This window comes from Ochotona curzoniae, unplaced genomic scaffold, assembly GCF_017591425.1.
Source record: "Ochotona curzoniae isolate NIBS_2020 unplaced genomic scaffold, NIBS_Ocur_1.0 scaffold_2587, whole genome shotgun sequence".
Taxonomy (NCBI): Eukaryota; Metazoa; Chordata; class Mammalia; order Lagomorpha; family Ochotonidae; genus Ochotona; species Ochotona curzoniae.
Window position 1 is genome coordinate 5,182,772 of NW_024467096.1, and position 21,681 is coordinate 5,204,452.

General features: G+C 44.4%; 1 protein-coding gene across 2 annotated transcripts in view; it reads left to right on the forward strand.

The window, feature by feature from the left end:
• Window positions 1-2,512: 2,512 nt before the first annotated feature.
• Window positions 2,513-21,681, forward strand: part of LOC121171359 (dynein regulatory complex protein 9-like) — a 33,140-nt gene continuing 13,971 nt past the window's right edge. The window contains exons 1-6 of one of the 2 annotated variants that reach the window (XM_041003057.1): window positions 2,513-2,522; window positions 5,241-5,494; window positions 6,211-6,245; window positions 8,895-9,086; window positions 10,282-10,410; window positions 11,731-11,812. In XM_041003057.1, coding sequence (XP_040858991.1) covers window positions 2,513-2,522; window positions 5,241-5,494; window positions 6,211-6,245; window positions 8,895-9,086; window positions 10,282-10,410; window positions 11,731-11,812 — 702 coding nt within the window. Of the gene's footprint in view, window positions 2,523-2,911; window positions 2,982-5,238; window positions 5,495-6,210; window positions 6,246-8,894; window positions 9,087-10,281; window positions 10,411-11,730; window positions 11,813-21,681 lie in introns of those variants that run through there. The other variant, XM_041003056.1, reaches the window with a different exon arrangement.

Genomic DNA, 21,681 nt, shown 5'->3' on the forward strand with positions numbered 1-21,681 from the left:
CATGCTGCCAGGCCCAGGGATCAATTTTTTCTTAAAGATTTTTATTATTATTATTGGAAAGTCAAATATATGGAGAGGAGGGGAGACAGGAAGAACTTCTGTCCACTGATTCACTCGCCAAGTGGCCACAACAGCCAGAGCTATGCCGATCCGAAGCCAGGTGCCAGGAGCTCTTCCAGGTCTCCCACGCGGGTGCAGGTTCCCAAGGCTTTGAGCTGTCCTTGACTGCTTTCCCGGGCCACAAGCAGGGAGCTCGGTGGGAAGTGGGACTGCTGGGATTAGAACCAGTGCCGATATGGGATCCTGGCACTTGCAAGGTGAGGACTTTAGCTGATAGGCTACTGTGCCAGGCCCCTACAAAGGTTTCTTAACCATGAAATAAAACACTATTTTCCATAATGCTTTCTGAATTATTTGTGGGTTAGTGAGATGGTGTTATTTATTTACTTATTTTCAATGGCAGTGATGGTGAGAGAAAGAGAGACAGAACCTCCATTTACTGGTTCACCCTCAGATGGCTACAAAACTCAGGGTTGGGCCAGGCAGAAGCCATGAACTAGAAGTTCCATCCAAATCTCCCATGTGCCCGGTTGTTCCTCAAGCATGTGGACCATCATTTGCTGCTTTCCCAGGCACATTAGCAGGAAGCTGAATCAGAAACAGAACAGTGAGGACTCAAATCCTGCCACTTGGATACGAGATGCTGCAGTTTCAAGGGGCAGCTTACCCTGTCATGCCACACTGTTGGCTCTGTAATATTTTTAAAAATAAAATATGATAAAATTGGAAGCCTGCATAGCATCAGCATCCCCATGGACACCAGTTCTAGTCCTGGCTGCTCTACTTCCCAACCAGCTCCCTGCTTATAGCCTGAAACGCAGCTGAAGATGACTCAAGTTCTTGGGACCCTGCACTCACATGCAAGTTCTGGAGGAAGTTCCTGGCTTCTGGCCTTGTATCTGATTAGTTCACCTTGGGCCGTTGTGCCCATTTGGGAAGTGAACCAAAAGAGCGATTTCTCTCTTTCTCTCTCTCTCTTTCTCTCTGTAAATGTGCCTTAAAAAAAAAAAAAGTTTGAGCCCGGCGCCGTGGCCTAGCGGCTAAAGTCCTTGCCTTGAATGCGCCAGGATCCCATATGGGCACCGGTTCTAATCCCGGCAGCTCCACTTCCCATCCAGCTCCCTGCTTGTGGCCTGGGAAAGCAGTTGAGGAGAGCCCAAAGCGTTGGGACCCTGCACCTGTGTGGGAGACCTGGAAGAAGTTCCTGGCTCCTGGCTTCGGATCGGCATAGCTCCGGCCATTGCGCTCACTTGGGGAGTGAATCATCGGACGTAAGATCTTCCTCTCTGTCTCTCCTCTCTGTATATCCGCCTTTCCAATGAAAAAATAATAAAAATAAATCTTAAAAAAAAATAAATAAAAATAAAAATATATATGACAGAATCAGAAGCAGCAGTCCATATCACACACAGGGTTTCAATGGAACTCTTGTTTGAGTTTTCCTGTATGAGCATATAAGTTAATGCCAGGTATGCGTTATTGTGTCAGTTAGTGTTGTCCTTGAAGAAAACCATTGGCACAATTACGAGTTTAATAAGTGATCTGTTTACAAATATGTATAGATCAGGGCGAGCATGGTAGTGCAAAAAGCTAATCCTCAGCCTGCGTTGACATCCCGGATTGTCCTGACTGCTGCGCTTCTCGCCCAGCTCCCTGCTTGTGGCTTGGGAAAGCAAATGGAATGCCTGTAATCAATATCTGCCTGCCTACTGCAGGCCTCGGCCCCAACTTTCTTGTTCATGTGCCTGGATGGAAGGCAGCAGATAGAGTATTTTTTTTTAACATTTATTTATTTTTATTGGAAAGTCAGGTATACAGAGAGGAGGGAGACAGAGAGGAAGATCTTCCATCCGCTGATTCACTCCCCGGGTGGCCACAACAGCTGGAGCTGAGCTGATACGAAGCCAGGAGCCAGGAGCCTCTTCTAGGTCTTTCATACAGGCACAGTGTCCCAAGGCTTTGGGGCGTCCTTGAGTATTTTCCCAGGTCAGAAGCAGGAAGCTAGATGGGAAGTAAACCTGCCAGGAAACAAACTGGCACTCATATGGGATTCTGGCATGTGAAAGGCAAAGACTTTAGCCACTAGGTTACTGCAGCAGGCCCTAGCAGATGAAGTCTTAAGCAACCTTCTTGGGAAACCAGATGGAGTTTCCCTGCTTTGGCCTGGGCTAGCTAGGGCTGTTGGAGGCATTTAGGGAATGAAGTAGTCTCTCATTCTTGTCAGTCTGCTTTTAAAATAAAGACATTAAAAATGCTAGTGTTGGGCATTAATGCACTTAAAGAAGAGGTTTGAAAAGTGAATATGTCTTCTGTCTTGGCAGGCAGGTAATTAAGCAGACCTCCTGGTAGACCTGCACCCCCCAGTGTCAGTGCTGAATTCAGCTCTGGGACTCCCATACTATGCAAAGGAAGAAGTAAGCCACAGCTCTTGTAATTCTTTAATTTTATGCTAATGGAAGAGGGTTAGAAATAACTGAAACATCATTCAGTACTCTTTTTTTTCTTTACAATTTATTTTTGTTGGAAAATAGATTTATAGAGAGGAGAGGGAAAGATCTTCCATCTGCTGCTTCACTCTCCAGATGGCCACAATGGCTAGAGCAGGACCAATCTGAAGCCAGGAGCTTCTTCCAGGTCTCCCACATGGGTGCTGGGTCCCAAGGCTTTGGGCTGTCCTCAGCTGCTGTCGTGGCCACACTCAGGGAACTGGATGGGAAATGGATTAGCTGGGACACAAACAGGTACCCTTATGGCATGTTGATGCTAGCAGGTGGAGGATTCGTTAGTTGAGCCGTTGCACCGCCCCCTCAGCACTCTCTTAGACTAATATCTGTTTCCTTTCCATATTAAATCACTACAGTTTTTGGAAATTAGAAACGTATCATGGAGGATAATGAGGATAACTCAGAAAGAATGGAAAGGTATGTCTAAAATTCTAATTTATTGTGCGTGTTTACATATATATTTAAATGTTTTTTATTAAACTGTGTGTACAATTTCTCTTTGCTGTGTAGCAAATGCCCTATAGCTTGTTGACCTCAAGTATAAATCTATTATTTCACCTTGTTGCTGGGGGAGTGGTCAAAGAGTTTGGCAATTTTTTTTAGATTTATTTATTTTATTGGAAAGGCAGATATACAGAGAGGAGGAGAGACAGAGAGGAAGATCTTCCGTCCGATGATTCACTCCCCAAGTGGCAGCAACAGCCGGTGCAGTGCTGATCTGAAGCCAGGAGCCAGGAACTTCTTTTCGGGTCTCCCACGCAGGTACAGGGTCCCAAGTCTTCGGGCTGTCCTTGACTGCTTTCCCAGGCCACAAGCAGGGAGTTGGATGGGAAGTGGAGCTGCCAGGACCAGAACCGGTACCCATATGGGATCCCAGCACATTCAAAGCAAGGACCTTAACCATTACACTATCGTGCTGGACCCGAGTTTGGCAATAGTTTAACTGAACGTCCTGACTTGGGGCGTCTGGAATGGCTGAGGTTGGAAGGAGGAGTCTGCAGGCATCTCAGACTTGGTCGGGGCTGGAGCAGGTCTACTTCCAAGATGATTGATTTGCATGGTTGGGAGGTAGTTGCTGATTGCCTGCATAGACTTGCCTAGTTTCTCACCCTCGCAGTCATCTCCACAGTGCTGCCTGTTTGTCCTCTTCAGAAATCCACAGGAGTGAGGCCACAGCTGCAAAGTCTTCAGTCTGTCGCCTACCTTTACAAGCCACACTCTGTGATTTCCCCAACATCCTTTCCGTTAACTGAGTTACTCCTGTTCGGTGTGACAGAAACTACATAAAAACATGAATCAGAGCATGAGAATCATTTGGGCACCTTGCTGACTGTCAGGCACGTCTGCTTTCACTATTGATGAGACCAGTTTAGTTAGTACCTAAAGATGGTGCAAGGAAAAAGATTCTGGCTCACATTTACATTGCCAAGTAGTGTGAGTGAACTACTTGAATCTTTTTTTTTTTTAAAGATGTGTTTTATTTATTTAAAAGGCAGAGCTAGAGAAAGGGAGCAAGGATTGTCCCATCTGCTGGTTCTTTGCCCAAATGGTCATACTGACCAAGTCAATATCAGGCTCAAGCCAGGAGGCAGGAGCTTCTTCTGGGTCTCCCACACATGTGCAGGGGTAAAAGCATTTGGGTCACCTGCTGCTGCTTTGCCAGGTGCATTATCAGGGAGCTGGACGGGAAGTGGAGCAGCCAGGACACAAACCAGTGCCCCCTACAGTGTGCCAGCATCTCAGGCAGCAGCTGTACTCACTATGCCATGGCACTAGCCCCCTTTAAAAAAATTTAGTTATCACACACACACACACACACACACACACAGAGAGGGCGCTTGTATCTACTGGTTCATCCGTTAGAAGCCTATGGCAGCCAAAATCAGGACCCAGGAGTGCTATCCTGTCATGTGGATGACAGAAACTGAATCAATCAAGCCATCACCACTGCCTCAAGGGTCCTTTATTACCGGGAAACTGGAATCAGAAGCTGAGTATAAAACCCAAGTGCTCTGTTGGGAGATGATGTCTTTTTTTTTTTTTTTTTTTTAGATTTATTTTTATTATTTTGTTATTGGAAAGGCAGATGTACAGAGAGGAGAGACAGAGAGGAAGATCTTCCATCCAATGATTCACTCCCCAAGTGAGCGCAACGGGTCGATACTATGCCGATCCGAAGCCAGGAGCCTCTTCCGGTCTCCCACGCGGGTGCAGGTTCCCAAGGCTTTGGGCCGTCCTCGACTGCTTTCCCAGGCCACAGGCAGGGAGCTGGAAGGGAAGCGGGGCTGCCGGGATTAGAACCGGCGCCCATATGGGATCCCGGGCGTGCAAGGCGAGGACCTTTAACCACTTGCGCCACCGCGCCGGGCCCTGGGAGATGATGTCTTAACTACTTGGCTGAGCACGCTGTGTATATTTATTAAACCGTCACTTGTTTACCTTAGGTTGGTCAACATGAGGCATATTTAGCAAAATCACATACAAACACTTTTTAAAATATTTTTTAATCCAACTTGAATAAAATTACATTCTATGACATTAAATGATAATATATGACAATGACTCTATAGCATATGGCCATACAGACTTCACAGGAGCCATTCTGTGTGCTGCCTGAATTTGGTTTAAATAATTCTTCCACATTGGTCACTGACTTATTTTTTTCTTTGCTTAGAGACACGTCAGAAAGCGCAAACCTTCCACCAAAACTTTGGCTTTCTGAAGTGATGATGTCAGTGGTTGGCGAACCACCTACTGCTAAAGAGAGAGAAGAAGAAATCAGGAAGGAACCAGAGGCAGAAATCCCAGAGCAACTCTCCCTTCTGGATGTGCTGAGGATCTTAGCAGTTCTGGAAGACACCACAGACCAGCTGTCTATTCTGAACTACATCATGCCCGTTCCGTTGGAAAGAAAACAGAGCACCATTATGGTACAGACACTCACTCACTTGAAGTGCCTTTCTCATCGTTTGAGTTCTCTCCTGTTGGTGGTACTCGATCCACTCCGCTTAACTTGGGTGATGGCACTTTCATCGTGGATAAGTGATTACAGTAGTCACTGGGAGTTTGTGCTTTCAGCTGATGGAGTATTAGCCCCACGGCTGAAGGTACAGCCATAACCTTTTCTAACTTGTTAATTGACATTATCTTAAAATGCCTGAAGTTAGGTCAATCTTAATACATGTTGGGCATCCTTAATACAAAAATCTAAAATCCAAAATGCTGCTTGGAAATCTAAAGCATTTTGAGTGCCAACACACTGCTCAAAAAGTTTCAAATGTTAGGGCTGGCATTGTGATGCAGTGGGTTAAGCTGCTGCTTGGCACGCTCACATTTCATATCACAATGTCTAAGATCCAGTTCTGTCTCCAGTTCCCATCCAGCTCCCTACTAATGTGACCAGGATTTAGCAGTAGATGGTCCAGGTGTTGGGTTCCTGCTACCACATGGGAGACCCGGAAGAAGCTCCTGGCTCCTGGCTTCAGTCTGGCCCAGCCCCAGTTGTTGTGGCTATTTGGAGAGTAAAACCATTGGATGGACAATGTCTCTGTCTCCCCTTTTCCTATGATTCTGCCTTCCAAATAAGGGAGGAAGTGAGGAAGAAGCCTTACAGTTCCTCTGTATTTCTTAAGAGAGAGAGAGAAAGAGAGAGAGAGAAAGAAATAAGAAGGGGCTGGTGCTGTGGGTCAATAGGCTAATCCTCTGTCTGCTGGTGCCAGTATCCAGTATGGGTCCTGATTCATATCCTGACTGCTCCAGTTCCCAGCCAGCTCCCTGTGTATGGTCTGGGAAAGCAGCAGAGGAAGGCCCAAGTCCTTAAGCCCCTGTAACCATGTGGGAAACCCAGAAGAAGTTCCTGATTCCTGTCTTTGGATCCTGTCTTTTGGATCTTTCTCTGTGTGTCTCTCTGTCTTTCTGTAAATCTGCCTTTCAGATAAAAATAAATGAATTTTAAAAGAAAAGAATAATTCATGTTTTATGGCATTTTGAATTTCACTTTAAGAGTTAAGGGTGCTCAGTTGATAAAAATCTATATATTCATTTTTTTAATATAAGAGAGCTCTTTTTGAAAAAAATTTTGTTTATTTTTTCATAGAAAAGGCATATTTACAAAGAGAAGGAGAAACAGAAAGATCTTTATCTGTTGGTTCACTCCCCAAATGGTCACAATGGCTGGAACTAAACCAACTTGAAGCCAGGAGCCAGGAGCTTCTCCCTGGTTGCCCACATGAGTGCAGGGTCCCAACACTTTTAGGCCGTCCTCGACTGCTTTCCCAGGCTACAAGCAGGGAGCTGGATGGGAAGTGGAGCTGCCGGGATTAGAACTGGCGCCCATATGGGATCCCGGGGAGTTCAAGGTGAGGACTTTAGCTGTGAGGCCACAGCGCCAGGCCCTCCCCCTTGTAATTGTTCCCTAAACAGTATGCATTTTGTACATAGCATGTGCTTTGTATTAGAGGGCTTGAGTAACATGGAGATCATTGGCAGTATATTGGAGGATGTACTACTGTGTTTAAGGGCCAAGATCATCTGCAGAGTTAGTGTGCGTTGTCGGAGTGACGGAGCTGCAGCAGATCCCTCACAGTTACCAAGGCACAGCTATAGACTTACTGAAATCAAGACTGAGTTGTCCCATCCATCTTGTTTCCCAGTTGCTAAAAGCCAACTGAACACTAGGGGGAGGAAATTCAACTTGAACATTGCTTTCATTGAAAATAACTTGCCCTTGGATCTGCCACAACCTGCTTGTTTCAATATTGAGCTGTGTTCCCCTCAGTCATTACATTGACATTGATGTTTTGGACTCCTCTGAGCACCAGAGTTATTAAAAAAGAAAAACTTAACTTAGGCCCAGCAGCGTGGCCTAGTGGCTAAAGTCCTTGCCTTGAATGCACCCGGGATCCTGTATGGGCACTGGTTCTGGTCCCAGCAGCTCCACTTCCCATCCAGCTCCCTGCTTGTGGCCTGGGAAAGCAGTTGAGGATGGCCCAAAGCCTTGGGACCCTGCACCCACGTGGGAGACCCAGAGGAAGTTCCTGGCTCCCGGCTTTGGATTGGCACAGCTCCAGCCATTGTGATAACTTGGGGAGTGAATCATTGGACAGAGGATCTTCCTCTCTGTCTCTCCTCCTCTCTGTATATCTGACTTTCTAATAAAAATAAATAAATCTTTTTAAAAAATTAAAAAATAATAAATTAAAAAAAACATTCCTCTACGTTTCATCTTGGGCACTTGAAAAATAGCATTATTTACAGAAGACTAGAAATAAGTATGAACTTTTAGAAAAGAACATGGACTAAATGTCCAATCCATTATAAAAACAAACTTTTAAAACAGCAAAATAGAAAAAAAAAACTGGATTTCAAATTTTTTACACCGAAATAAACCCAACTTTTTTTTTTAAAAAGATGTATTCATTTATTTGAGTGACAAAAAGACCGAAAGAGATTCCCCATTGACTGGTTTATTCTCCAAATGACTGTAACGGCTGGGCCAGAGACAAGAAGCAGGAAAGCCATCCTGCCTTCCACAGGGGTCTTAGGGACCCTAAATCTTGGGCCCTCTTCCACTGATATCCCAGGAGTATCAACAGAGAATTGGATTCGAACTTGGAGCAGTTGGGACTCTAACCATGGATTCCAGCATGGTGGAATCTAACCCAGGATTCTAACCTGGTGTGGTAACCTAGCAGCTAAGGTCCTTATCTTGCACACACCAGGATCCCATTTGGGCGCAGGGTGTAACCCCGGCAGCCCCACTTTCCATGCAGCTCCCTGCTTGTAGCCTGGGAAAGCACACCCTGCACCCACTTGGGGGATGCGGAGGAGGCTCTGAGCTCCTGCTTCGGATTGGCTCAGCTCCAGCTGTTGGGGCTGCTAGGGGAGTGAGGCAACGGACAGATGGCCTTCCTTGCCTCCTCTCCTCCTCTCTGTATATTTGACTTTGCAATAAAAAATAAATAAAGATTTTTTAAAAGTATTTACAGTAATCCAAGATCTCTAAGACATTCTATCTGCTCATAGAACATTATCTGGTAGAGAGCTTTTATACATACTTCCTATGCGGTAAATACCTGTTAACAGAGATATTGCACAGTAAGCTCTAGCTGTGATGACAGTGTTAAAGGCTCCCAAGGGGTGAGTTGGAGTATGACAGAGGGAATATGGGAGGAAGGCAGGAAGACATCAAGTTGTGTGTGACTGAAGGAAAGGATGTTTCCTATGAGGTTGAAAAGTGTATTAAGAAGCCCTGTTTCCTAGAATATTGTCTCTTTTTAAAAAAAAAAAAAAAAGTCTTAACATCATTTGTTGTTAGAAAGATGCCGGTAGCCTGGAAAAGTCGATGATCTCAACAGCTATGAAAATGTCCAGTCCATCTACAATTAAAGGAAAGCAGCCAGAAGCCCGAAAAGGAGGCCAATTTGGTGTAGAACATAATGCCACGCAGGATTCCATCTTTAAAAAACCTACGTGGCAAACCATAATGACAATGGAGACACTGAAGAAAATTCAGAATGATAGGTAAGGAAATGAGCCTGTTTGGAAATGTAATGCTGCTTTTATGCATAGATGTAAGGTTGCATACAAGGGGGGCGGTGGCAGCAGGGCAGGTGGCATGGAGAATGCATATAAGGATGGCTGATGGCTGTCTTCTCTTAGGAGTTAGTCCATTTATCCAAAACAGCTGGTGATAAGATTAGCTACAGACTGCCTAGAGGAGGTGTGGTACAGTTCAAAGCATGGTGGTTTTGAACTGTAGGGTTAGGGTTAAGGTTAGGTTTGGGCTAGGATCTTGGGCAAATGATTGCATCTTTGCTTCCAATTTGTATTTAACTTAAGTTTTTAAATTTTTGATTAATGGGGTAGAGTGGAAGGAAAATAAAATTTTGATTACCATGCAATGCTTGTACATTTTTTTCAAGGCATAGTGCAATAGCTCAACACATAGATACAGAGTGAATTTATCGAAGTAGACTACTAGCTTTTCCATTATCTTTCCTTTGCGTTTGGAAAACAACAGTAATCACCATGGGGGGAGGGTTAGGGGAGGGGTGGGGGGGAATCCAGTGCCTATAAAACTGTATCACATAATACAATGTTATTAACATTAAAAAAAAAGGAAAACAGTAACAACCTAGTGGCATTAATATAAGTATACACCAGGGCCATGGCATAGCAGGTAAATCTGCTATCTGTGACAGCTCATGTGGATATCGGTTCAAGTCCCAGCTGCTCCACTTCTAGTCCAGCTGCCTGCTAATGGTCTGGGAGATCTTCCATCTGCTGGTTCACTCCCCAAATGGCTGCAACAGCAGGATCTGTGGTGGACCAAGGCTAGGAGCCAAGAACTTCCTCCATGTTTTTCATGTGGTTGCAAGGACTCAGGTAATTGGAGTGTTTTTGGCTTCTTTCTCAGGTGCATTGTCAGGGACATGGATTCGAAGTAGAGCAGTCAAGAATTGAACAGTATCCATATGGGGTACCAGAGCCACAGCCCAAGGATTAGCCTGCCATGTCCCTGGGTGGACCCACTTCCCCTTTCATTTATAACTCTGTCTCAGCTTCTCTCTGTTACCTCTGTCATTCAAATAGGTAAATAAGCAAATCTTAAAAAAAAATGTAGTTGTACCTGTTTTTGAATGTTATGTGAATAATACTAGAGATTATTATATCTAGAGAAACATGCCTCATTAACCTCTCTGGTTTCTCTATCCAGACGATTTTTCAATAATATCATTACAAATACCATGCAGGACTTGAGAGAGTCGGGCACGTTCACCAGTCTCCTGCAAGCTTTGAGCAGAGAGAGGGAAAACAAAAAGCACTTCTACGATGTCATTGCCAGGTCAGAATAATGTGTGATTTGTGTTGATGTATTTTTAAGGACACTTGACAAAAGCCCTTGGTTTCTAAAACAAGCCCAATCTGTGCTTGCCAGGGAAGATAACTGGAATCCAGAAACTTGGGTACCATTCCCCAGAGCTGTAACAGTTCCTGAAGGGATGGAGAAACAGGATGGGTTAGAAGACCTATTCATTAAAACAATGGATATTAAATACAGGAAGTACATAAACTCCCAATAGATATATTCTGAAAAGATCTTCACCACAACACATCTTGAAATGTACATGAGAGAAATATCAGATTACCTTAAAAGAATCTCTAATTTGATTAATAGCTGATTTCATGTCAGAAACCCTACAGGCTTGGAGAGAAAACAAAACAAAACAAAAACTGTTAGCTCAGAATACTGTACCCTATGAAATTCTCATTTGAAAACAAAGGTAAAATAAAGACCTTTCAAAAGAAACAAGTTAGAAGTATTTGCCACTGCTTATACCAGCCTTACAAATAATATTTAATGATAGACAACATCATGCAAGAATGTGAATGCAGAAAATTCACCTACTGAAGGCACAAGGTACAAAACAAACAATGGGAATGTGTATGAAAAAATAACAAGACTATGTCATTACTTACTGATAATGCCCTTGGATATAAATGGCCTAAATTTTCAAATGAAGACAAACTGGGAGCCAATGTTGTGATATAGCTATTTAAAATCATCTCTTGTGATGCTGGCATCCTGTATGGTTGACAGTTCGTGTCCAAGTTGCTCCACTTCCAGCCTACCTCCATGGTAATGTGCCTGGGAAAGTGATGGAAGATGGCCTAAGTACTTGAGTGGGCCCCTGACTCACATGGGAGTCTTGGATAAAGCTCCTGGCTCCACACTTTGGCCTGGCCCACTTTGGCTGTTACAGGCATTTTAATAGTGCCAGTGAGTAGGAAAGCTCTCCTTCTATGTTGTTTCTCCTCTGTCTGTACCCCTGCCTTTCAAATCAAAATAAATAAATCTACAGAGAGAAGGAGAGACAAAGAAAGATGAAGAAGACCTTCTATCAATTGGTTCACTATCCAAGTGGCCACATGGCTGGAGCTGAGCCAAAGAGCCAGCAGCTAGGAGCCTCTCCTTTTAAAAAAGAAGGTAAGTGTGCTCTTTGAAGCAGCACCGTTAGCATCCAGAGTCCCTTGTCACTTACCTGGAAGTCGGACTGTGGATGGAGCCCTCGCAGCCGGTTTTGAACGTCTGGCTGATCTTTACATACACGGTACGATTTGAGAAGCACTACTCAAACACAAAATCATTCTTAATTCCTTCTAGGGAGGAAAAAGGAAGAAAACAGATAAAATCTCTTCAAAAGCAACTCATTAATGTCAAAAAAGAACGGCAGGCTGAAGCACAGGTAAGAATTAACCTTGCCCACACCTTCCTGTGTGTGTAGAAACCATCTTTCTCTAACCAAGTGAAGTTATGACGGACAGAGAGTGGGGACTCCTGGGCTGGCTTTGCCATTGAAGACATGGAGTGACTGGAGAGGCGGCCTTGAATGTATGGGTGTGTTGGGGACAGAATCCAGGGCAGCCTCACTCTCTGGTGCTCTTAGTGGTTTTTTGCCCTTGTGTATTTCTGACCACACCACCTCTCCTTCCCCACTTGGTCTCAGATATTCTCCAGTATTATGACTTCGCAGAAGAGAAAGTATGACCATGACATTAACCCTCTCGTATGTTCATGAGGCTTCATTATGTCATTAAACATCATGACCACCCATTTTTCTCTTTCCCTTTTCTTTATTATTTTTTATTTTTATAACCTTACATAGTTGATTAGGGTACAGATGGTCAAGGGCTACAGGAAAGTGGGTATGACCATTCTTTCCACACTAATATCATTTTCTCCCTGTATCAGGTGTCAGGGGAGGAACAAAGGCAGAAGCCCCACCCACTCTCCCATCCATCCCAGGTCCCCGAGGTGGGGCATGCTGCCAAGGGTTCTGCTCATGCAGTTTTGATAGTTCAACAGTTCTGAATTGCTCCCAGTCTCGCCATTCCAAGCACGATGAAATCTATTCAGAATCCACTGGCTGACATAGCATAGTCTCTTCCTGGTTGGGGTTCTGAGATCAGCAATTTAGTTGGAGGGTTCTCCAAAAAAAAGTTCATCTGAGGTGATCCTAGACCTGATTCTTGTGTGTGCTTGCCAGTAGAGGGTCTGGCATGGTCCGTCGCCCCAATCAAGTTAAGCACATGCTGGTTTCAACTGCTTGGGCAGTTCTGTTTCCAGCCCTGTCTTCCATACGAACCAATGGTTCTGAGCCAGTACTGAGCCGATCCCAAGCCAGGAGCAAGAGGGCTCCTCTGGGTCTCCCACACGAGTGCAGGGTCCCAAGGCTTTGGGCTGTCTTCAACTGCTCTCCCAGTCCACAAGGGGAGGATTAGCCAATTGAGCCACTGGCCCAGGCCCATTGTATGAGGTTCTAATGCGAGTCCCTAAGAATAAGACTCATCGCTGGTTGTTGAAATAACAGCATGTCGAAAACATGCATGCCTTCCTCAGTCTTCTCTTGACTATTAAGATGTTTCCTTTCCAAGTGTGCCTTTTGTGGCTTGTCCCAGTGTTTTAACAACATGATACTGTTTTAGCATAAATTATTGTGAAAAACACTTGAACTGCTGTGAACAAAACTGTTTTGATTATTGCACTGAGTGTGTTGGATAATGTTAGTGCAATGGAGACATGATCACCTTTCCTTTTTTTCTGATAATAGACGTCTGAATAATTTAAAGAGATTTATTTATTTTTATTTGGAAGGCAGACATTTTTTAAGCAGAAAGAGAAGGACAGATAGAGATCTTCCATCCACTGGTTCACTCCTCGATAGAGGCAACAGCTAGAGCTGAGCCAGCCTGAAGCTAGGAGCAAGAAGCTTCTTCCAGGACTTCCATGTAAGTTCAGGCCCCCAAAGACTTGTGCCATCATCTGCTGGTTCCAAGGCCATAAGCAGGGAGGTAGATCAGATTTGGAGCAGCCAGGGCTTGAACCAGAGCCCATAAGGGATGCTAAATGTCTACTACACCATGGTGCCAGTCCCAACACCTGGATATATATTTTTAAAGATTTACTTATTTATTTTTATTTTTATTGGAAAGGCAGATATACAGAGAGGAGGAGAGACAAAGAGGAAGATTGTCCATCCAATGATTCACTCCTCAAGTGGCTGCAATGGCTGGAGCTAAGCCAATCCAAAGCCAGGAGCCAGGAGTTTCTTCTGGGTCTCCCATGCGGGTGCAGAGTCCCAAGGTACTGGGCCATCCTCGACTGCTTTCCCAGGCCACAAGCAGGGAGCTGGATGGGAAGCAGGGCCACCGGGATTAGAACAAGTGCCCATATGGGATTCTGGCACATTTAAGGCAAGGACTTTAACCACTATGCTATCACGCCGTGCCCACCTCGATAATTTTTTAAAGATTTATTTATTCTTACTGGAAAATCACATTTATAGAGTAAAAGAGAGACAGAAGAAGATCTATTTGCTGATTCACTCCCCAAATGGCCACAGTGGCCAGAGCTGAGCAGGCCCAAAGCCAGGAGCCAGGAATTTCCTCCAGGTCTCCCACTCGGGTGCAGGTCACAAGACCTTAGGCTGTCCTCTACTGCTTTTCCAGGCCACAAACAGAGAACTGGAAACAAAGTGGAGCAGCTGTGATATAAACCAGCACCGATATAGATTCCTGGGCATGCAAGGCAAGGGCTTTAGCCACTAGGCTACAACGCCAGGCCCACATCTGGATAATTTTCTTTTAACTTTTTAAAATTATTGTTATCATTTTATGACACAGTTCCGTAGGTCCTGGGATTTCCCCTAAGCCCCTCCGGAGTACCCTCCCCCTTCAATGAGTTCCCCTATATTGTTGCTATGGTATAGTTCATAATAAACACTCATATGTCCATCATTGCGGGCATGGACAATGGCAGAGAGTCCAGCATTCTGTTGTCAAGATGTAGTAAACAAATAAACAACAACCACAAAAAAGATATAGTAAACAGTCTCATTGGGAGTCCATCTTTGGTCTGGAAGTAGAGATGCATACTGCATTGTATCCTCACATCCGGATATGATAGTCTCCATTACACAGTTACTATACATCTCCTCAAATGAAAAGACACAATACCAAATCAACAACAGGAAGAAAAACAGAAATTAAAAACACAAGGAGAAATAACATACTACTGAATGACTAATGTGTCAGTAAAGAAATGAAAAAGAAAATCAAAAACCTTCTTGAAGAAAATGATGCTATTGGGCCTGGTGCAATAGCGTAGTCGTTTAAGTTCTCACCTTGCATGTGCCGGAATCCCATATGGGCATCGGTTATAATCCCAGCAGCTCCACTTCCCATCCAGCTCCCTGCTTGTAGCCTGGGAAAGCAGTCGAGGACGGCCCAAAGCCTTGGGACCCTGCACCCGTGAGGGAGACCCAGAAGAAGCTCAGGTCTCCTGGCTTTGGATCACCTCAGGTTCGGCCGTTGCGGTCGTTTGGAGAGTGAACCATCAGACGGAAGATCTTCCTCTCTGTATATCTGCCTTTTCAATAAAAATTAAAAAATATCTTTTTAAAAAATGATGCTACCGTATGATCTATGAGTGAAGAATTTAATAAGAAAGTGCCTTGAAGAAATGAAACTAAATTAAAAAAAATAAAAATCTATGAGATACATAGGCAGCAAATAGATGTGTTTTTTAATCCAGTCTACTAATCTGACATTTGATTGATGAGTTTAAGCCATTTATATTGCGGGTTAATATGAATGGATAATAATTTGGTCCTGCCATTTTAGAAATGAATTGTTTGCGTTTGGTGTGATAGCGTAATGGTAAAGGTCCTCCCCTTGAGTGAGCCAGGATCCCATATGGGCACTGGTTCTAATCCCGGCAGCTCCACTTCCCATGCAGCCTCCTGCTGGTGGCCTGGGAAAGCAGTGGAGGACGGTCCAAAGCTTGGGACTCTGCACCTGCATGGGAGACCCAGAGGAAACTCCTGGCTTTGGATTGGATCAGCTCCAGCCTTTGCGGCCACTTGGGGAATGAACCATTGGACGGAAGATCTTCCTCTCTGTCTCTCCTCCTCTCTATATATCTGCCTTTCCAATAAAAATAAATAAATCTTTAAAAAAAAAAAGAAAAGAAATGGGTTGTTTAATGATTTAGTTTTCTGTTGTTATTTTATTGGGATGTTTTTCACATTTGCCTTTGGTTTTGGTGGGCGCTGCTCCTTTTCTCTGTCAAGAGAACATCTTTAAGTATCATTTGTAGAGCATGTTTGGAAGACAAATATTCTTTTAATTTTTCTTTACTGTGGAAGAATTTCATTTCATTTTCAAAGACAAAACAAAGCTTTGCTGGGTACGATTTCCTGGGCCGACATTTTTTTTTTCTTTTAGAATCTGGAGTATGTCGTTCCATTCTCTTCTGGCCTGTAGAGTTTCCTGTGAGAGATCTCCTGTGTGTTTAATTCGCATTCCTTTATATGTCAACTGATTTTTTTTCACGTGCACATTTAAGTATCTTTTGCTTATGTTTGGTTTGCAGAGAGCATGATCATGTGTCTTGGTGAAAATCACTTTTGGTCTACCCTGTTGGGAGTTCTGTGTCCCTCCTGGATGTTGTTTTCCAATTCTTTCTCTAGGTTAGTGAAATTTTTTCCCTTATTATTTCATTAAACACATTTGTAGGGCCCTGTGGCATGGCCTAAAGCCCTCGCCTTGAACGCGCTGGGATCCCTGGTGCCAGTTCTAATCCCGGCAGCTCCATTTCCCATCCAGCTCCCTGCTTGTAGCCTGGGAAAGCAGTCGAGGATGGCCCAAAGCCTTGGGACCCTGCACCCATAAGGGAGACCCAGAAGAAGTTCCTGGCTCCTGGCTTCAGATTGGCATAGCATTGGCCGTTGCGCTTAGTTGGGGAGTGAATCATCGGACAGAAGATCTTCCTCTCTGTCTCTCCTCCTCTCTGTATATCTGCCTTTCCAATAAATAAATAAATCTTTAAAAAATATACATTTGTAAACCCAGCTTATCTTTCTGCACCTTCTGCGACTCCCATAACTCCATATATTTCGCCTTTTAATAGTATCTTTCCATTCTTGAATACTTTTTTTGGTCTGATCCAGCTCTGCTTCCACCTTTTTGTTTGTTTCCCCCGGTGACAGGAAATATCTTCCAATTCTCAGATTCTTTCTTCTGCTTGCTTCATTCTATTTTGGAGACTCTCCACTGTATTTTAATTTGCTCCATTGTATGCTTCATTTCTGATATATCAGCTTTCATTTGAGTCATTTCCAGTGTGACATATTCCTTAAATTCCTTGAATGCCTGCTTTACATGCTTCTTGTTGTTGATAAGATTTATAACAAGTGTTTTTAATTTTTTTAAAAGATTTATTTATTTTTATTACAAAGTCAGACATACAGGGAGGAGGAGAGACAGAGAGGAAGGTCTTCTGTCTGATGATTCACTCCCCAAGTGAGCGCAACGGCCGGTGCTGCGCCTATCCAAAGCCGGGAACTAGGAACCTCTTCCGGGTCTCCCAAACGGGTGCAGGGTCCCAAGACTTTGGGCCATCCTCAACTGCTTTCCCAGGCCACAAGCAGGGAGCTGGATGGGAAGTGGAGCTTCCGGTATTAGAACCGGCACTCATATGGGATCCCAATATGTGCAAGGCAAGGACTTTAGCCACTAGGCCACGTTGCTGAGCCCAATATAACAAGTGTTTTTAATTTTGTATTCCCCATTTTCGCGATGTCTTCCTCAGTGAACTCAGGTTGGCAAAGGATTTTGCTCTTTTGCAGGGGAGTCTTCAGTGATATTCATTGTGCCTTTGTCTCTTCTTTTGCTCTTGGTCATTGTACTTCTGGTTAACAGAGTCTTCTCCTTGGGGCAAGTTTCTAAGCTGTGTCACCCACAGGTCTGCAGTTTTATTTTACTTATTACAGTTGGTACCTGGTATTTGTTTGCAGTCACTTGTGCCACTCCCTTCAGCGAGTTCCAGGTCTGAGTTCTTATGTTAGATTTCCGTCATGGTCTCCGTAGCCCCAGCTCCTGGCTTACCACTCTCCACCTCCTGTGATACCATTGCTAAGGCTGCACCGTTGTCTCTGCAACTTTTCTCCCACTTTTGGTTGGAGCAGGTCCCAGGATTAGGGAGACACCAGGTGTCCTATATGGCTAGGTTGTTGGTGCTGACTTTGCAGGAACCTGATGGACATTAGGTCTGAGGGCCACACTGACCTATTTTGACCTGCACGATGCCATAGTCGGTATATTTTCATGTTGGACCAGTGCAATGCACTGAGCTCAGTGAGAACTGAGCTCACTGAGTTCTCACTGAGCTCAGTACACGCGCAGCTCATGTTGTCCCTGCAGTCTTAAATTCTTTGCCACACTGTATGAAATGGTGCCAGTGCTAGAGTTCTTTATCTGCTGGCTGTCAGGTCTGAGGGCTACCCAGACCTGTCCTAGGTGAAACCTGTAGAGTGCCACATTGTTGCAGTTCGCTGAGCCAGAAATGAGTTCACTCCCAGCTCAGTGCATGCGCAGTACTGTCCACAGCCCTAGCCTCCTTAAAATGGCACCCAACATGGCTCTAGGGGGCAGACTGGATTATGAAAGTCACCTTGTTCCCACACTGCCCATCTGGCATCTGCTACTCTGTCTCCGTTCCTGGTCAAATCAAACAGACTGGCAGGAAGCAGTTCTTTGTCTAGGTTCACCTCTGGAGCTCTCTCCAAACGTCCCTTTCCGCCTTGTTGCTGGTGGAGTTCTGGCTCATGATGGAGTTCAGATCGCCGTTTGCTGAATGCCACTGGTATATCAGTCACTGCAACACCACACCACTGTTACTGCTGCTTCCCTGTGTCTGTCAGTCTCCAAGTGTTCCTCTGCTGTCACTCTGTCCTCTCCTGTTTCCTGGAATGAGCTCTCTCTGCTTCACACTGGGTAATATTTCTTTGTTTAAACGTGTCCTTACCCTATTCCGCCATCTTGATTCTATCTGACATCTGGATAATTTTATGTATCCTATTTTTAATTTATTTTATTTACTTGGCAGAGAAGGAGAGAGAGTAGATCCTTCTCTGTGCTTCTTCACTGGGACAAGAACTCAGTTTGTTCTGTCATGTTGGTGACAGCCATGACATGCTGTCTCCCAGGGCACAAATTAGCAGAAGCTGGAGTAAGGAGCAGAGCTGGGACTCACATGGCACATGTCAGGAGTCACATCAACGAGGAAAATGAGGTGTGTGACAACTTTACTGCTGATGGAAAGAGAAGAAGAAATTGATATGATGGATCCAAAAAAGGAATCATTGAAAAGGAAAAGAATGCAGAGGGTAGAACTGGAGCCTGAAACATTACAAGTTTGCATTTTGTTATGTTATATTTGACCACAGGATTTCCACTGAGCTCAGACTTTATCCATAGACTGTTCTAGAAGCAGTCAGTACTCTCAGTGACAGATAGCCGTATGTAAATGTCAGTTTCTGACTTTTATCATAGTCGTGGACTACACCCCCATTTCTCTTCTTCCATTCCACCAAATAGGCGACTTCTCCAGAGAGAAGCTTTGCAGATTTCACAACTGGTGTTGTGTTATCTGCCTATATTCAATTGTGGAAACGGACACTATCATTAAAATCCTTGGGCTCACATTTCCATGGCAGCTTTTAGAGCCCTGTTAGCTTGAATGGGTTGCTGCTTCTTTCCATTACTAAATCATGCTTCCTCTGAATTGAAATAACAAGCCCAGAAGCCCAGGTCTGGAGGCAGTTTTGAATTGGAAGTAAAGTGTCATCTGCTATTAGAAACCCACAAGCATGGGGCCTCAGTCCTTGGGCTCGATCCTGGAGCTGCAGACCCCCTGGAGAAACAGCAGTATGGGTTGTGCTGGAGGCTAAACATTTCTTAATGAAATCTTGGAGGGACTTCCTGTAACTGAAGATCTTTGGCCTATAACTCACTGCTTCTTGTCTGTTTCTTGGGGCACAGTGGGAAACTGAGAAGATGAACGGTGCTTCAGTTCATCTCTTGGTATGTCTGGTCATGAATTTACCAGGACTAACTAGCCTGGCAGTATACGATATCCTCCTCTGTGTTGCCACACTGTTGCCATGGAGAACCATAACAATGTTTGTGCAAAACAGTGACCCAGAAGGGAAATCGGAGCAATCAGAAGTCCATGGCAACAGCATTAAAACCAGATGTCCTTGGCTTGCCACAGCCCATGCTGTGTGCCCTTATGGCCAGTTATATAATACATAGGCTGAGACTCTGAGCATTTCAGTTCTGCAGTTCTGATATTCATAGTTACCTACAATTTTATTTAAAAAAATTTTTTTTCATCTACTTGAAGGGCAGAATAACAGAGACATACAGAGAGAGACAGAGATACAGAGGTAACTTACATCTGCTGATTCACTCCCCTAATGCCCACACCAGTTAGAGATGGACCAGGCCATAGCCACAGGCGTGGGACTCCATCCGGGTCTCCGGGGGCTGGCAGGGCCCTCAGCACAGGAACTGTTACCCGCAGCTCTCATAGTGCCTGAACAGGAAGCTGGATCGGATGCAGAGGGCTCAATACTGCAGCTGGACCTCAGGGCCCACTCCCATACTGTTACTTTGAAGGACTCAATAACAAATAGGTGAAGAAAACTGACCAGAATATGTCCCTAAGGTCCTCTTGGCCCTCTGTTTCTTTTTTGTGAGAAAAACATAAATGTTCCCATTTGCTGGCTTATCTTCTAAAGTGTCTTCAGTGGGCTTGGTGGGTCTAAGACAAAAACCAGGAGCTGGGATCTTCCGCGTGGGTGGCACTGACCTGATTACTCAGTCCTGCTGGAGTCTGCATTGGTGGGAAGCTGGAGTTAGGAGCTGGAGCTGGGTATTGAGCCCAAGGTCTCTGATGTGGGATGTGGGAATCTCCCTTGGCATTTAACTGCAAGGTTGAACACCCACACTTAAGTGTTTGAATGTGCATGTAAAAAGACACCATTTAGTGAATTCCAAACTATCCATCTCTGTTAGACTCTTTGAGAAAGAGAACTACTGTCATCAATACAGGCTGAGGTTTTCTAGAAAAGGCTTTATGTATTTCAGTTACCTGAACCTTGAAGAAAGTCTAAGTGAGGGACCTGGTGCGTTGCCTCAATAGTTAAATCCTTGCCTTGAAAGCACCAGCATCCCATATGGGTGCCAATTCCTGTCCTGGGCTGCTCCCCTTCCCATCCAACTCCTTGCTTATGGCCTAAGAATGCAGTAGAGGATAGTCCAAAGCCTTGGGATGCTGCTCCCTTGTGGGAGGCCTGGAAGAAGCTCCTGAGTTCAGATCAGTTCAGCTGCGGCTGTTGTAGCCATTTGGGAAATAATCCAATGAATGGAAGATCTTTCTCTCTGTCTTTTCCTCTCTCTATAAATCTGATTTGCGTTTCCAATAAAAATAAACAAATCTTAAAAAAAAAAAAAAAAAAAAGGAAAGTCTAAGTAGTTAAATAGATTGAAAGGGTTTCAGTCGGCCCGGCATGGAAAACTAGTGGCTAAAGTAGTCACCTTACATGCACTGGGATCCCATATGGGTGCCGGTTCTAATCCCGGCAGCCCCGCTTCCCATCCAGCTGCCTGCTTGTGGCCTGGGAAAGCAATCAAGTATAGTCCAAAGCCTTGGGACCTTGCACCCGCAAGAGAGACCTCAAAGCAGCTCCTGGCTTTGGATCAGCTCAGCTCTGGCCATTGTGGCTACTTGGAGAGTGAACTAGCAGATGGAGGATCTTTCTCTGTCTCCTCTCTGTAAATCTGATTTTCCAATAAAAATTTTAAAAACTTTAAAAAATCAAGTTGAAGAAATAAAACCACCGCATATTCATTTTGACACAATTCTTCCTTAACAGACACACCTTATCAATAACTGTACAATTTGAAAATCCAAGGAAGGCAATAAAGGGAATGAGGAAGAGGTAAGGAAGTAGAGAGAAGTTGGGGAATAGGGTTGTGTAGAAAAAAAAGAAGCAAAAATCCATTTTTAAAAAATATTTGTTTGAAAGGGTTATAAAGAAAGGGATTGACAGGGAAATCTTACTTTCACTATTTCATTCCTCAGTGGTTACATGAGCCAGGATTGGGCCATACCGACGCCAGGAGCCAGGAACATCTTCTGGGTCTCTGATGTGGGTAGCAGGGGCCCAATCCCCAGGGACATCTGCTGCTTTTCCCAGGTGTGTTAGCA